Source organism: Argentina anserina, chromosome 5 (genome assembly GCF_933775445.1).
Source record: "Argentina anserina chromosome 5, drPotAnse1.1, whole genome shotgun sequence".
NCBI lineage: Eukaryota > Viridiplantae > Streptophyta > Magnoliopsida > Rosales > Rosaceae > Argentina > Argentina anserina.
In genome coordinates, this window is record NC_065876.1 from 1397962 (window position 1) to 1414479 (window position 16518).

At 37.4% G+C, this 16518-nt stretch overlaps 3 protein-coding genes across 3 annotated transcripts; 2 read left to right on the top strand and 1 right to left on the bottom strand.

The window, feature by feature from the left end:
* The first annotated feature begins 1847 nt into the window (after positions 1-1847).
* LOC126794016 (LRR receptor-like serine/threonine-protein kinase FEI 2) lies at positions 1848-5448 on the top strand. Its single transcript, XM_050520659.1, has 13 exons — positions 1848-2012; positions 2195-2330; positions 2418-2489; positions 2583-2654; positions 2755-2826; positions 3008-3079; positions 3194-3265; positions 3585-3691; positions 3794-3967; positions 4052-4384; positions 4496-4750; positions 4887-5020; positions 5102-5448. Exons 1-13 carry the CDS (start codon positions 1925-1927, stop codon positions 5324-5326), a joined length of 1812 nt encoding a protein of 603 aa, XP_050376616.1. The 5' UTR covers positions 1848-1924; the 3' UTR covers positions 5327-5448.
* Positions 5449-7838: 2390 nt separating this feature from the next.
* On the top strand, positions 7839-9650 carry LOC126794991 (uncharacterized). Its single transcript, XM_050521797.1, has 5 exons — positions 7839-8238; positions 8335-8468; positions 8914-9061; positions 9136-9242; positions 9383-9650. Exons 1-5 carry the CDS (start codon positions 7953-7955, stop codon positions 9422-9424), a joined length of 717 nt encoding a protein of 238 aa, XP_050377754.1. The 5' UTR covers positions 7839-7952; the 3' UTR covers positions 9425-9650.
* A 3782-nt stretch (positions 9651-13432) lies between these two features.
* On the bottom strand, positions 13433-15215 carry LOC126793729 (homeobox-leucine zipper protein HAT5-like). The gene is made up of 3 exons (XM_050520337.1): positions 14762-15215; positions 14261-14652; positions 13433-14175 (listed from the first exon to the last, which is right to left on the bottom strand). Exons 1-3 carry the CDS (start codon positions 14904-14906, stop codon positions 13732-13734), a joined length of 981 nt encoding a protein of 326 aa, XP_050376294.1. The 5' UTR covers positions 14907-15215; the 3' UTR covers positions 13433-13731.
* Positions 15216-16518: the final 1303 nt, after the last annotated feature.

The following is a 16518-nucleotide window of genomic DNA, read 5'->3' on the forward strand; positions in this document are numbered from 1 at the left end:
TCCCCTACAGATCGAGTAGATTATCCCAACATTTGATCTCAAGCCTTCAGTTTTTTGTAATTAAACATTAAACGGTTGAAAACGAATATTATTTTTTTAATCCTACCCACAAAACAATATCGATCGTCGAATGTGAGATGTATAGTATACATTGATGTATACTATAATTTTCCCAATTAATTCAACTCTAACAAAACGAAGAGGGCCAAACCTAGTCGGTCGGCCAGTTAAAAAAATTTAACTAGTTGCCTACTTATTAGTTAAAGCCTATATGCTCATGCTTATGATATAGTTCAATTTTTTTCAGGGGATAATACATTAATACGTATTAATTGTAAAATTCAAACTCTTAGCTTATGGTTAATAGAAAATCAAATGATGATGTGTGAGTAGGATCACTTAGCCACGCACACTTCATAATTGTTAAAACAAGCACCGTGGAAATACTAATATGTGGATAGCTCTCCCAAAACTAGGTTTCCCATGGTTTGGGTTACTCGATCATGTGGTGGTGGAACTAGTTTTGGTACATTCTTCCTCTCAAAATATCAAAATGCAAAAGAAAGTAGGGGTTTCTATTCATTGGTGAAAAAGGAAAGTCATGAATAACGTATTCAGAAATTCCAAACATGGATCACATATACAAAACCTAAACTGAAAGATTACAGGTAGATCAAAGTGGAAGAGATACACAATCATGTCATTTTTTGAATTAATGTTGGTGTAAATCCTCCTAATCATGAACAGTTGGCACTAAAATATTTGGGGTTAGTTCGACGTATCATTGCCTCCTATGATCAACAACTTGAATTCTCTGGTTCCATAATGGAAAGTTGTCCCGATTTTATTATATAAACACCAAGTTAACCACCAAACTGATCCAAACATTATAGAAGACACATCAGAATCTGACAAAACAAAGTAGCACATATTAGATATCTTTGCACAAATTTGTATAATTATGTTCCCAGGCCCATTATCACTTGACAAATATGATCCTGAACCCAAAGGTATGTGCTCTAGGGTCAGTTTTTGTAATTTTAACATCTGTCTACTGAGTACCCAGTCAGTAGCGACCACATGTTCAAAAATCAAAATTACCAGTAAAACTAACAATAACTCAAGGTTGATATTAATACACCATTTTTCACATAATTTTTTTTAAGATGATGACATGCAATACCATTTTATGTGAAATTAACGTGTTAATAACAAAAAAAAATGTGTGTTAATAACATCACCTTAACTAAAAAAAAGCTAAAATCTATTTACTGCATCTTATATCATCAACAAACATGATATTTACTTTTAACTAAAATTTGCCTGTGTTAGCTATCACTTTTAGTTGATCTTGATTCTAACAAGCTGCGCTCAAATGTAGAGTTTGAATTGTATTTTTTTTTTAAAAGTACACAATATCCGCGGTACTTGCAACCTAGCACGATTCTTTCATAAAATTTCTTGTTTTGTTTTATTTTCTGATTTTCTTCAAGGTGTTCTTGTTTTGGCCAGTAATGAAATGAGTGAGCAGTAGTTGACAAGTTTCATGGCACAGAGAAGCTGTAATTCCACAATTAAAAAGAGTGAATATTTTGAAATTTGCAGAGTGCAGACAACGGCTATTGCATGCACAACTTTCTATCTTCAAAAGTCTGTCTGTCTGTCTTCACTCTGCTCATAATTTATAGGAGGAAAGCAATTTTCCCTCTCTCTCTCTCTCTTCGTGCTTCAAAAATTATGATTAATTTATTTCTATCATGGAAGTAGTACCCCACCTCCATCACAGCTTCAGCCTCAGCTTCACTCTAACCCCCACTGTTGCCATCATACTTCACAAAGTTCAAACTCCCAACACTTTCACTCTCATTGAGTCATTGTTCTGTGAATAAGAGACCAAGTGCAAAAACAGCTCATTCTGAAGAAAATGAAGAAGGGTCTTCTCTTCTGGGTCTTCTCAGTGATTGTAGCAGCCACTGTTTACTCTCATTGCTCTCTTGCTCTCAACCAAGATGGTAAGTCAAATCCCCAATTCTTTTTTTCTTTTTTGGTAATTTTGAGCTACAGCCTTCATCTTTTTGCTCATGTTTTGAGTTGGGTTTTTATTTTATTTTTCTGTTTTACATATATTGATCTTCTCTGCGTTGTTTAATATTTCTTCTACTAGATTTTTTACTGATGTAATGTTTTGCTCCAGGTTTCACACTGCTGGAAATAAAAACTAATTTGAATGACAGTAGGAACATGCTCAGTAACTGGCAGGACTCGGATGAATCACCTTGTAATTGGACTGGTATTACTTGCCATCCTCAGGACCAAAGAGTCAGCGCTATGTATGTCCTACCCGCCTTTTAATTTCCTCACTTTGGTTTTAATCTGATTCACTTATTCTCATAGATTTTGTATCGGGTTCTTTTCAGTAACCTACCCTATATGCAACTAGGAGGGACTATATCTCCCAGCATTGGCAAACTCAGTAGATTGCAGAGGCTGTGAGTCAAATACTGAATAATGAATACCCATTTAACTGAGAAGTTCTGCACTTCTTAATTTGGCTTATATTATTGGTTTACGATGTGAATCAGGGCACTTCACCAGAATAGCTTACATGGATTTATACCTAATGAAGTTACCAGATGCGCGGAGCTTAGAGCATTGTAAGAGGAAATCACTCCTTTCTCTATTGTAGTTTCCATTTGAGCTGTAACATTTGCTTGTATAATACCAGAACTGAGTATTGGCTATCCTTTCTGTTAGGTATTTGAGGGCTAATTATCTACAAGGAGGTATACCATCAGACATTGGAAACCTTTCTTCTCTAACCATATTGTAAGACTTTCTTTTTCTTTCTTCATTTTGGATACCAAGTTCTGTGTGTGCTTGCTTGTACTTGAAAATTCACTCCATAGCTTAAAATTCACTAAGGAGAGCCACCCAATGCTGGTTGAGCTATTTTCAACCAAGTAAGATGCTGTTTCTCCAACATGATGGACTTTATATAATTTTGCAGAGACATATCAAGTAATTTATTAAAGGGTGCCATACCTTCATCTATTGGCCGCCTATCACGATTGCGCTCTCTGTAAGTCCCAGTTGTACCTAAATACCTAATACACATGTATCCTACAGTTTTTCTATGCTTTCTAGAACTGATGGTGTCTCAATAGCATAATGGATTCAATGCTTCTGTATGTAGGAACTTGTCGACTAACTTCTTCTCAGGGGAAATCCCAGATGTTGGAGTTCTGAGCAACTTTGGAAATAATTCGTAAGTTTTCATAGTGTCATCCTATGTTTTCCGGATATGCCGGTTATAGATTTTAGCTTTTTAGAAGTGGAATTTAGGCATATATGCGAATATAATTATTCATTAAGTTCTTTGGACATTTCGAATGACCAGGCTGTGAATTTTTTTAGTTTGTGGAGAAGGTAGGATTGATAATTTATCCATTTATCTTGCTTTTCTCAAATAGTGTGCTCATATGTGATACAGTTAAATAAAAATGTCAGTAAGTCTTCCAGTTTTAAGCGTAGCTGCATAATCTCTAGCTGTCCATCCCATTATTCTTTTCTTTCAACATGCGTAGGTTTATTGGAAATCTTGATCTTTGTGGCCAACAAGTGCACAAGCCGTGTCGAACCTCACTGGGATTTCCTGCTGTATTGCCACATGCGGCGAGTGATGAAGCAGCAGGTAGTTTTGGGGTTCTACATCATTTTCTATATAGCCAATTGAATCATGTGCCAAGTAGGAAAGGCTGTATTAACTCTGTTTCTTTCATTGTGGATATTGTAGTGCCTGCCAAGCGATCTTCACATTACATTAAGGGACTGCTTATTGGTGTCATGTCCACCATGGCGGTTGCACTTTTCATTCTCCTGGGCTTCCTTTGGGCTCGATTACTATCAAAGAAGGAACGAGTGGCCAAGAAATATACAGAAGTTACGAAGCAAGTGAATCAAGAAGCAGGTAGACTGAATGCTTTCTGATCTTTTAATCAAATTATTAACCTAAACAATAATAAGGTTGCTGAGAATGTTTTGTGTTTAACAGGCACAAAACTCATTACTTTCCATGGAGATTTGCCGTACCCTTCATGTGAGATCATAGACAAATTAGAGTCACTTGATGAAGAGGATGTTGTAGGATCAGGAGGATTTGGCACTGTGTACCGAATGGTCATGAATGATTGTGGAACATTTGCTGTTAAAAGAATTGATAGAGGTAGGGAAGGATCAGATCAAGGTTTCGAGAGGGAGTTAGAGATCTTGGGCAGCATTAAGCATATAAATCTGGTTAACTTAAGAGGCTACTGCAGGCTCCCTACTTCTAAGCTTCTGATATATGATTATGTAGCTATGGGGAGCTTAGATGATTTCTTGCATGGTAAGTACTTTTTAATTTCTATATGTAAAATATTTGTTTCACAATGTCTGCTTTAGAATTGGGTGCTAATATTTCACCTTTTTTCAATTGCTTTTTCTATCTCTTCTTCAGGAGATGGGCTGGAAGAGCGATCTCTGAATTGGGGTGCGCGTTTAAGAATAGCTCTCGGTTCTGCCAGAGGGATAGCTTACCTGCATCATGATTGCTGTCCAAAGATAGTACACCGTGACATAAAATCGAGCAACATTCTGCTTGATGAAAACTTGGAGCCCCATGTCTCAGACTTTGGTCTTGCAAAGCTTTTGGTTGACGAGGATGCCCATGTTACCACAGTGGTGGCTGGCACTTTTGGCTATCTTGCACCAGGTTTGTTTTTGTGTCATAATAATTTTGTGTGTACATGTATCCTCTTATGGAGAATGCTACAAAATGAAAAACAGAATAACCATCTCTCATCAATTAGTTAATGACATCTACTAATGAAACCTTGCTACTGTTGCAGAGTATTTGCAAAGCGGAAGAGCAACACAGAAGTCGGATGTGTATAGCTTTGGAGTTCTTTTGCTTGAGCTTGTGACCGGAAAGAGGCCTACTGATCCGACATTTGTTCAGAAAGGCTTAAATGTAGTTGGTTGGGTAAGCTCTACTTCATCTGTCAATTGACCAAAAATAAATAGCCTTGTGTTCTGTATTCAGAATCAGACTCAATTTGTGCAGATGAACACGCTATTGAGAGAGAACCGGTTGAAGGATTTCGTTGACAAGCGGTGCAGAGATGCAGATCCTCAAAGTTTGGAAGTAATTCTTGAAATAGCTGCAAGGTGCACGGATGCGAACCCAGATGATAGGCCATCAATGAATCAGGTACTACAGTTGCTAGAGCAAGAAATCATGTCACCTTGCCCAAGTGATTTCTACGACTCCCACTCAGATCATTGTTAAATGTGAAGAGAGGTAGCCCGGTACCTTTCTGGGGTGCATATGCTTGTAAATGACATAACTCTCCAACTGGATTTTGGTCTTGGTAGCCATATTGTACCTGCTGGCTTTGCATGGTTTCTGTTTGTCAATGATTCAAAACTTTCTCAACTTGTTTCACCAATCTATCATGGTATCATTTATGGTGATACTTTCATCGGTGGTATAATTAGATAGACGTCATAGCGAACACATTCTCCTAGTACAGAACAGTAATGCACCTTGCAGTTTGCGAACCCCGGGCCAGAGCTTGATGACAACCCACAGTGACAACACCATTTACCCATAAATTTCTTCCGTCTACAGGTAGTTTAGGTACTGGCATTTCTGCCTCTACAGGTAGTTTAAGTGGGATTCTCCGCTCGAACCGTGACCGATCTGAACAATCGATAACACCATGATGCCGACAGTTATCTCACATCATAAAACTGACAAGTAATATACAATTTCTTTGATTAAACGATATTTTCGAGTGAACGATATTTTCGTAATTAAAACTCAACATCTCTCAAATGTAGGATGAGAGAGGCCAAGACGTCGCCCTTGGAGAAGGTAGTTTAACAATATGTCCATAATAATTATATACTTTATAGAATTGTACGGTTGTACCCGTAACTAAAACAGAACCTAGCCGATATTAAAGTAGCCACCCTACTTCCTCTTATGCTACAGTAGTCTTGTCAAACCCTAGCTTAGCGTTAAATATTCATCATCGTCATTGTAAATTAATACCCAAAAATCTTTGTACCTTGACAATGTAAGAAGTTACGAACCCTAGCGGTTGTTCATATTGAAATGAAAGATTGTTTGGTTAATTAATCAAGCAATCTAAACCAAATGTTTTGGTCTATTGACATATGGGTTGTACTCGGCCGGCCAAATCTAACTGAGGTTCGTTCTTAAACGATTTGAGTACGTCAACTATGCTTAGATTCATAAATACGTAACATGGAATATGCACCGTATGTTAGCGTGAATGACGGAGGAAATCACTGGCGTGATTAAATGAGCGAATTAAAGAATGATTTATGGTTAATTATATTCTTGTTAGATCATATATATAACGATTATGTGTATGAAGTAGTAATAATAATCAATATACAATTTGACTTGGCATCAGAGCCAATTTTTTGGAGCCTCTGTTTTTCTGAGTTTCCACTGCGTTTTTTGCCGTGGAACTGCTCCTTCTTGTAATTGGTACTCATCACTGATTGGCACTCTTCTTGGCTTCTCTGAGTTTTTTCTTTTTAAAAGAACAACTAAATAGCCTCTCATCACTAATAGGAGCACCTCCGGTATTGCCTCCACCATCCCCACAGTCACCATTTTTTAGCATCAGACCCTCAACTTTCAAGTAATACACTACAAGTCAAAGTAGCCACAACTCCCGGCAGCGCAAGCTGCATGGATGAGACAAAGGCCCGCTCCTCCGCCAATGATGGAGTATCAATAATTCAATATTGCTAATAATCGGAGACAACGAAGGCGATCACGGCTGTCAGCTAGCCGCGACCATTGGCCACCATAGATGTAAATTGACGTGGCAAATGAAGGTGATGAATATCGAGTTTGTTAAATGGGCATGATTTGGTTGTTGATGGCTCATTAGTTGCCCCATGAAGCTCAAGTTTGTTATTAAAAGCCCAACTCTTTCCTTTCCTGTGTTGGTATGTTTTTGGGCCAATAATGAGCCCACAGATTTGTTTCAACTTTTGCCCATTGGTTGTATTTTGACTAGAATTGTGTGATGCTGACTGAGGTGTTTGTATGATTTGCAGGCTGTGAAAGAAAATTTGGTCACTTTTTTATGTAAAAATGATAAATGACAAACAAGAATTTAGTACGCAGTAATATAAACTTCAAACCAGATGAATTCAAGTTCTTAATTCACAAAAGATTTACGACAAAAAAAAAAGTGCATGTTCCAAATATGTATATATCATGTTAATGCGTTTGTCATTGACATGTATACTATTATTACTATATGTTACTAACAATGCGTAGAATAAAGAAATGATGTAGTTGACATGTATACAGTCGTGTCTTATTCTATTATATCATTCATATGTGGTTCATTTGTTGTAAATACATGTATGACAAACATCAAGTTTTGCAGACATTAATTAAAGGAGTACGTGAGATGCACGATGATGAGGTGTATGTGAGATTATACTGTGTTGCGCACAACAAATTTTTCCATTCATATGTCCCAAGTGCTCAATTTATTCAATACAATATTCCACCATAGGTGAGCTAGTGGGTAATCAAGTGATAATAGAGAGAATAATGCTATGTGTATTATGCTCATATATATACATGTGAAAACAAATTTTGATACTGGGAAAAATAATGTTGGTACTGTACCGTGTCACATTCTACTAGGAACGTGACAAGTAAATTATCTGAAATAAAAACACACTTTATGAGTGCTAAAATGATGGGCTAATGTCTCTTCAACCTCACCAAAAGACCACCTCGTTTGTCAATCCCTCACATAGGGCTCTCCCTTCTCTAAAATCATATCTACCGGGAACTAGTACAAAACGCAGGTAAAAAAGAAGCGGCGGCCTGCCGCCGGAGAAGCAGAGAAATGGCCATGCAAATGAGGATGAGCTGTCACAACCATCTTCTTCATCATAATCCTGCTTCTTCTCCAACTCCGGCATTCTCTACGTCTCTACGCCCTTCTTCTTCAACTTTATTCCGATTTCAGAAGAACTTGACCGGCGGAAGCGTAACCAGAACGACGAAAGGAAGAGGTGCTTATCATGGGATTGTGGCCTCAAGCAACGTGGGTGCGCCGCTTTGGGAGACTTGGAAACCTGACAAGGGTTCTGCTGCTCCTTCCCTCAGCGACGTTCTATGGCCTTCTGCAGGTTAGTCTAGTCTAGTATATGTCATTGGTGGAGACAAAGATTTATGGTTACTTAGAAAGAAACTCCATTAAAATCATCGAACTGTTTCGTGTATAGGGGCATTTGCAGCAATGGCGATATTGGGGAGAATAGATGAGATGCTAACACCCAAAGGAGTCTCAATGACAATTGCACCTTTGGGAGCTGTATGTGCTGTCCTCTTTGCCACTCCCACATCTCCAGGTGCTCGGGTATGTTCTTCTTTCTCTTCCCCTCTAGAGTAAATGCTAACTTACAAGTAAAAACCATGAAAACAAGTCATGTAATCGTTTTTTTTCTCTAGAACGTTTATCCATGGTGATGATATCGTCAAACGTAAAAGTATATAGTAACAGCGGTCACAAGTTTAGGCTTGTAAAATGGTAAACTATAACGTTTGAGAAAAGATGAATGCTATTAACACACCATATTTTTCGATTTAAGTCTCTAAATCGAGTTTTGTATTACGGTATCTTATTGCACAAACTATTTAGAAGTTTTGAAGCCCAACAATCAGAAAAAAGTGTTCTCGGCCCAGTTCACAGTTTGGAAATAATTGGCCCAATTTCAACTCAACTGTTAGGTGTTCTAGAATACCAGAATGTAGACAAATGATGACTAGGTCTATGGTATTTGCTTTGCTATATGGTGTTACAGAAGTACAACATGTTCATGGCACAAATTGGTTGTGCAGCCATTGGCGTTCTGTCATTTACTGTGTTAGGGCCGGGGTGGCTTGCCCGGAGCTTTGCCCTCGCCGCCTCCATTGCTTTCATGATCTTCACACGTTCGACGCATCCGCCAGGTACTACCTCAAATGTGCTTGCTGGTGCTAAATTTCTCATTACTTTGTTCTCATTATACGATCAATTTATGCAGCTGCAAGCTTGCCAATACTATTCATTGACGGAGGAAAGTTGCATCACCTGAATTACTGGTATGCTTTCTTCCCTGGCGCCGCCGGATGCATCCTTCTTTGCTTGATCGTAAGTTAACCTTGTACTAATTACTCCATTCAAGCTATGATACATAGGTTTTGTTGCTTCTGTGACAGAGACGTATCTTCCATAACCAACTTCAAATTCAATCTTTCTTATATTTTGCTTTTCGGTTCCAACTCTTGCAGCAAGTGATGGTGGTATACATGAAGGACAAATTCAAATTCTGATCTGAAAAGGAAACCATGAATGCTTTATTCTGTAAAGATTGTATCTACAAGTTTCATCTCATACGCCTCGATCGATCGACTGTGGTCCTTTGTGGATTGATGGTTCCAGCCTTCCAGGTTCTAAAGTTGATGTCGTCATATAAATATCTGATTGCCATTTGCCAAGGACCATGGAATTTTGTAAGAAATTCCCATTATGAATACAAACCTCACTGTTTCATCAAAATATTTTTGAAGAGTTGTACCATAATCTACCACAATTCTTGTCAAAAATATATACTGCCGTAATCATATTCTCTCAAGCAAAGTTGTACGCACCAATGCCTACAACAATCAAAGAACATAACTACTAAGATGGTGTGCTAATTCTTCAATACATATGTACAATTGTACAAACATTGTCCCAATGAATCTTATATTATTAAGATTTTCAGCATGCAACTTATTCAAACAACAAATAAATTACCATTAATTGGCACAGAGTAGATCTTTTGAGAATGGGCCCAGAGTAGTTATAATTATATTGATAACATAATGTAAGATTATGAATAAAACACATTAAGAATGCTTAATGATCCTTACATGCACTAGAGGTTCAACAAAAACAATCCAGTGGAATGGATAGCTTTATTTTGATCATTCTTTTCCCAAAGGTTCCTTCAAATATAAAAAGGGTGCTGTTAAATGTCTCAATCAAATTCTAAATTTAACTCTTAAATTCCAACTTTGTCCTCAAAACAAAAACAAAAACAGATTAGACACCCAGCTATTTCAACAATTGCGTTAGAAGGGGCCGACCGACTTTCTGTCTCTGTTTCTCAGGTGTTTGATTTTTTTCTGACAAAGTTCTATGTAAAGTTGAAATCTATAATATTGGATGCGAGTTTTGGAAAGTTATAATATTGGATGCGAGTTTTGGAAAGTTATAATATTGGATGCGTTATTGAATTGGAATTTAATTGCGTCTTCATCGCTGCTGCAGGACCCCTCTCTCTCTGTTTGAAACAGATGAATTATAATATTATATATGATCAATTGGACAAAGAAATCCATAATCCAATGTTCCAAAAATTAAATCCTCAATACCCAAAATAAAAGCTCTACGATTTGCTAAATCATTGGAGAATGGTTAAAACTTGGTGTATGAAACTTGTTGTTTCATCAAAGAAGATGTATCTCATATCTGTAGTACAACAAGAAAATTCTTTATTACTCTAGATTGTGTATTGCATCCGATAAATCGAAGAGAGATCAATGTTAGAACTTAGAAGATCAGGTGAAATCTGACGCAGATTGTAGTTAGTGGGGAAGAAGAAGGCGCTCTATTGTGAGCAATCAAGTGTTGTTGGGTGCAACAAATGGTAAAAATAGAAATTGACTGGTTATTGTTTTACTACTTGGTATACTAAAATACTAAATTCGTACGTGTGCTATGCACATGTTAATTTATTACACGAGTTTATTGTATAAAAGTGAAATATCAGATTTTATTTATCGTTACATGTTATATTTTGTTTTTTGAAAACTTATTTGTTTTGATTTTTTTAATACAATAATTTTGTGTAATTGTGTTTCATAAAAAAATTGGGCAAAACATAATTAGATAATTTTTAAAGAGTTTCCGCTTTATAGTAATTAGAAATTGCCTACAATGGTGTGGTCTAACGGGTGGTTATTATGGTAAATATGTGATTTTCTGAAAATATTTATGTTTTAACTATAAAATCTTTATTTATGTATATGACAATGTGAGACATGAAAATATATTTTTAAAAATTTATACGTTGAGTGTTGATTTTATAATAATAGAGATAGAAATTTGCTATTTACATTTTACACAGCCATATAAAAAAGGGAATAGAAGAAAAATTATAAAATTAGATAAAATATAGAAGCAAAGAGTCAGGCCCATTGACACGTGCATGATGGGCCTACAGAAAGCAACCCGACCCAAATGACATCAGCTTTGATAGGGGACAGATGTACCCACTCTGATACCCCCACGCTCTCTAGGTCCCACCCTCCATTCTGATGCTTATCTTCGGTGGCTTAACTTTCAGTATTTAAAAATGGCTAGCTGGTGGTAGGTCCCGCCTTGTTTTGACCCATTCATACACCAATCAGGTGATAGACCGTCTGCCACGTCGGTCAAGACGGCGATGTCTGGTGAGGCCGATCCCGCTGGAAGATACCAAGATGGATGGGGTCCATGAAGGCGATGCCTTAATCCAAGACGTACACGTGTTTGACCAGACGTCGGAGCCCCAATGCTGGTCGGCAGCAAATCTTTGGAGTGCCTCGTGATTCGAAGGAAGAGTCACCTGGCGTGTAGTTTATGGCCCAGATGTGTATGCCCTAGCGCATAGGATATAAGCAACAGAATCATAGCAAAGTTCTTGTCAAAAAAATAAAATCCCTAAAGTGTTAAAGAATATATTGCTAATTGCTAAATGTGAAGTTGGGGGTGACAATTTGATTCAGTTAATGCCTAGTCTTAGTCAAGAAAGTGTCTCCACTAGTGTTAGTTATCTACATTTGTTTTTTCCGCCGCGAGTGTGAGTTAAAAAGAACCCGCAACAACAAATTAAAGATATGGAAGTTATTAGGAAATTTGAATATTACTATGCGTTTTGAAATCATAAAAAATGAATCATGATTTACTGATTTGGGTAACCAAAAGAGAATGCAGTCATTTTTCTTTCACCCCTTGAGTTTATCTACCTACTATACACCAGGATGTATATGATCTAATCATTACTTGGGGTACATGGTTTTGAAACTCTTTGCATATGCAGGGAATCCAATATTCTGGATGGTAGTTTAATATCTATTTATGAACTAAAATACCCTTGATTAATATAATGACTTGACTAGAAGACTTGAGGTTTATTGTAGAGTTTTCTATTTCAGGATGATAAACAAATACAAACCACGCGTGATGGAGATGGATTATCAGAATGCTTGATGAATCTTTATCAAAAATGACAACTTCGGATATATGGTTATAAATAGTTATCATGATTAGCTAAGCCATTTTTGGCCAAGGATGTAAAAGAAGAAAGAAAAGATGGTGATGAGAAACTCTGAAACCAAAAGAGAAAAAGAACATCATATGCGCGCGGAAGAGTTCGTCCTCTTCAATTTTACCCAAAGATTGTTAAAAAAAAAAAAAAAAACCTTTCCTAAATGCATGTGTGATGATGTGCTTGCATAAACCTAGTTTTACCAACACAACAGGTAGATGCCAAATTGCCAACAAAACCAATTCTCTTAGTTGCCATATAGATCACACAATGGAAAGTCCTCTACAACACTTCACCTTCTATGCAAATCTGTCTAAGGATTGTAAGCCTCAAGAAGATAAGCAAGAACATCACCATCATTTGATATGGGGTTGCTTGCAGATTTTAGTTTCCATTTTCTTGTCATGTACCCTTCTCAATTGCTGAATGATTAATGTTTCTGGTTAACAACATTGCATGAAGCATACTCGGACAGAAGAGATTGAAAATTTATGAGAATGTATATTGGTGAGCATTGTTGAGACTTCAAAGAGTGCAAGACAAGAGCCGAAATATGATTTTGGCCCTCCACCAAACAAGGGGAAACAAAAAACAAGGCAATAAATTTGAGAGTGACTCAAGATGAAGTTGACCCCCAATACAAGAAAGAAAAAATAGCAATACCTGTTTGATGCTTTCTTCCATCATCTTCACACAGAAAAAAAAAACTGATGCAGCTAGATTTGTAACACTATGCAAGTCAACTCGGATTTGTATGTATGTGTGTATATATATATATATATATATATATATGCCAATGTGCTTCAATATTACAGACCCCAGATCCAACTATATCATAAAAGAAGATTAAGAACACTATGCATCTCCACGACTCCACCATCTTGTTGTTCCTTTTTTTTTTTGGTATTACATTTATTAACTAGTTTGCATTAGAAAGCCAATTGATAAAAGAAGCTTATGAAATGAGACATGAGAAATGGAGGTGTGGAGCTGAAATGAAATCGCATTTGCATAGAATGGCTTAATTACATAAGAGACTTCTTATTTAATTACACTTCCATACAAAACTGGTACATGAAACACTACGTACAGAACCCCAATTCCTTGATAAGATTACAAATGGGCCAAACACCGATTTTCTTTTTGAACTGAAAACTAAAACCAGCACCACATCTAGATCAGAGTGCCATTGATGCTGCTCGGGTTCATTACTTATTCTCACTCGTATGTTATACTATCAAATAAGAACAGGATAACGCAGAATTCGTATTTACCAAACATCTCCTAGTAAGACCAGGACCAAAAGGCATGATCTTCCACTGGGAACCCGAAATTATATGAGTTTGCAGGAGGGCATGTGTAGTCGACATCTTCAAGCTTCGGAAAGATGTATGTTGGCAACAGGCTCTTGCTCAAGTTATCTTCTTCATCTTGGGAAATATCAGACTGATCAGGCTCAAACATATATGAAGAATCACCACGTTCTAACAGAGAAGAGTGAACACCATCAGTGTAATGTGAGCTATCCGAATCAAACATATCACTCCTGATTAAGCTGGGATCTTCCTTACATGCCACAACCGAGACTTTGGAGTCTTCACCTTCCGAGGAGACCGATTCAGCAATTGGTGTTCGCTGTGGTTCCTGGTGTGATTTGTTCGTATCCGATTGTTCTGAGTTTGCCCTCACTTTATCTTTGAGATGCAGCCTGTCCGAGAGCTCAAGAACCTGAGGAAGCAATTCAAACTCATAAGCAAACAGCCATAAATGGACACACAATTTAGTGAGACTTAGAGATCACTAAAGCCTATACATCAGCTTTGAGTTTATCATTCTCTTTACAAAGGCTATCGCAGTCCGCCTTGAGACTATTGTAGTTGGCTTGCAAAAGATCATAGTCCTTCTCCAGCTGCTTAGTCTTCCACCTTGCGCGGCGGTTTTGGAACCAAATCGCAACCTGCCGAGGCTGCAAGCCAAGGTCTTTTGCAAGCAAGATCTTCCTTTCTGGTTCAAGCTTGTTTTCCAAGTCAAAGCTTTTCTCAAGGAACTGGACTTGATCAGCAGTAAGCCGCCTCTTCTTTCCAGGTTGATGAAAGTAGTCATCAAACTCCTCATCACAATTGTCTTCGCGCTCGTATTGGTGGAACATGGACCTCTTCAATCCATTTCCTCCTCGAACATCTTCGAAACTCACCATGGATGAACCTGAATATAACATAACATGTAAATTAGATATATACAAACCAAACAATCAATCACATCAAAACTAGTCAAGAAAGAAAAAACAGAGTAACAAAAATGACTGAGAAAGTACCCAAAAAAGGAGACGTAGAGGAAGCATTAGAGGACCCAGAAAGGAAAAGAGATTCGAGAGGCTCAGAAGCAGGAGAACCTCTCTGATTCCGAAGCAGAAACGAGGCACCACCGCTACTACTAAAGACCCTCCCAACGCCGGCCATGTTTACTCTTTCAAATTTGGTTTAAGTTCTATATCGATCAGTTTATGTTAAGAATTTTAATCAGACATCACAGCCTGGTTTGAGACGATAATGATCCGAAGCCTGAAGAAAATTTAGAGTTTGTGGCGAAAGAAGCTGGTGATGATGATTTCGGTGATGTGGGAAGTGTGGGAACAACGGCTGCTCACACCCATCACTCAGAATAAGGAGAACGAGAGGTTCTCTGACCTTATTGGGTTTTGAAAAAGAAGAAGATCAGTAGCTTTTTCTCTCAGATGGAAAACTCGAGAAGAAAAACAGAGGAAGACAGAGACAGTGTTTTCTTCTCTGAAGTTCTAAGCTTGATGATGGTAATATAGCAGAAGAGGGACACAGGGACAGGGTGAAGCTGTGATTACCATCACGCCCTTGGTTACAAAAGCATCACACTCATATTACATGTCATTGGTCATGACCCAGTTCAGAAAGCATCACTTTTTATTTCTCTTATTATCTTGGTATTGTATTTTGTCCTCTATATTTTGATGGTTTAATACCCTAGGTGGATGGAAGACCTCGTCAAACACATTTTGAAACTAATTAAGGAATTGGCAAATAAAATCATACTATCAAAATAATAGCTTACGATCCACTAGCACAAATTTAACCTCCCCATTCATATAGGTAATTAATTTTCTATTATTATTTACCGTAGCTATAAAGCTTATAATACTTCAAAATATGACCAAGTACGCACACCAGAATCACTATTATATCATTACAACCATAAGCTGATAAAATTAGAAGAACTAAACTATTAGTATGAATGTAAGCTAGTATAGTTGTTGCTTATTAGCAAATATAATAAAACTTAAAGTGAGTCCAACATTGCATGAAAATCATAGAATATTATAAGACACTAATTCTTCACAGTACTTCTTTACTTGAGGTCCTCTTTCATATGAATTCTAACATTCTTTTCCCATTGAGAATATTATTCGTAAAGGAAAATAAGACGTGCAAACAACAATCTCAGGATTTATAATTTTGTTCAATAAATACAAATACAAGATCAGCCCTTTAAAATATTCAAGAATTGGTCAAAAATAATGAAAATACAGATTCGTCTATCATGCAGCTTTGCATATGATGCATATCAAATCATTACCATTTAAATTTCATAAAATTAGATCTTGTAATTCTCATTATATATCTTTCTCCATTTTTAATCTGTTTTTTTTTTCACACATAAAAATTAATAAGCATAATATGCATATCTGCGTGTCAGAATTTTCCGTGAAAATACATGTTAGAAAACTGAGAGGCGGAACATATTTCAAGGGTAGAACAGTAAATCAACAGGGCATGTGGGGTTATGGGGATGAAAACGAGGCACCTCTCAGTGATTGAGTAACAGAAAAGGACAAGAGGGGGAGACAGTTGGATTTTTGGTAACGTGAGCCCGAGTCGACAAACGGAGGACTCAGCGACTCTGCCCCGAGTCACTCTCACTCCGACTCGCTCGCAGCTGGGTGCTCCTCCCACCACTCACTCGGCTCGGCTGGGCCACGTCCACATAAAGCGGGACCCGCCCAAATGCCACAATGTCTATTCGCCGGCGGATTTTATATTC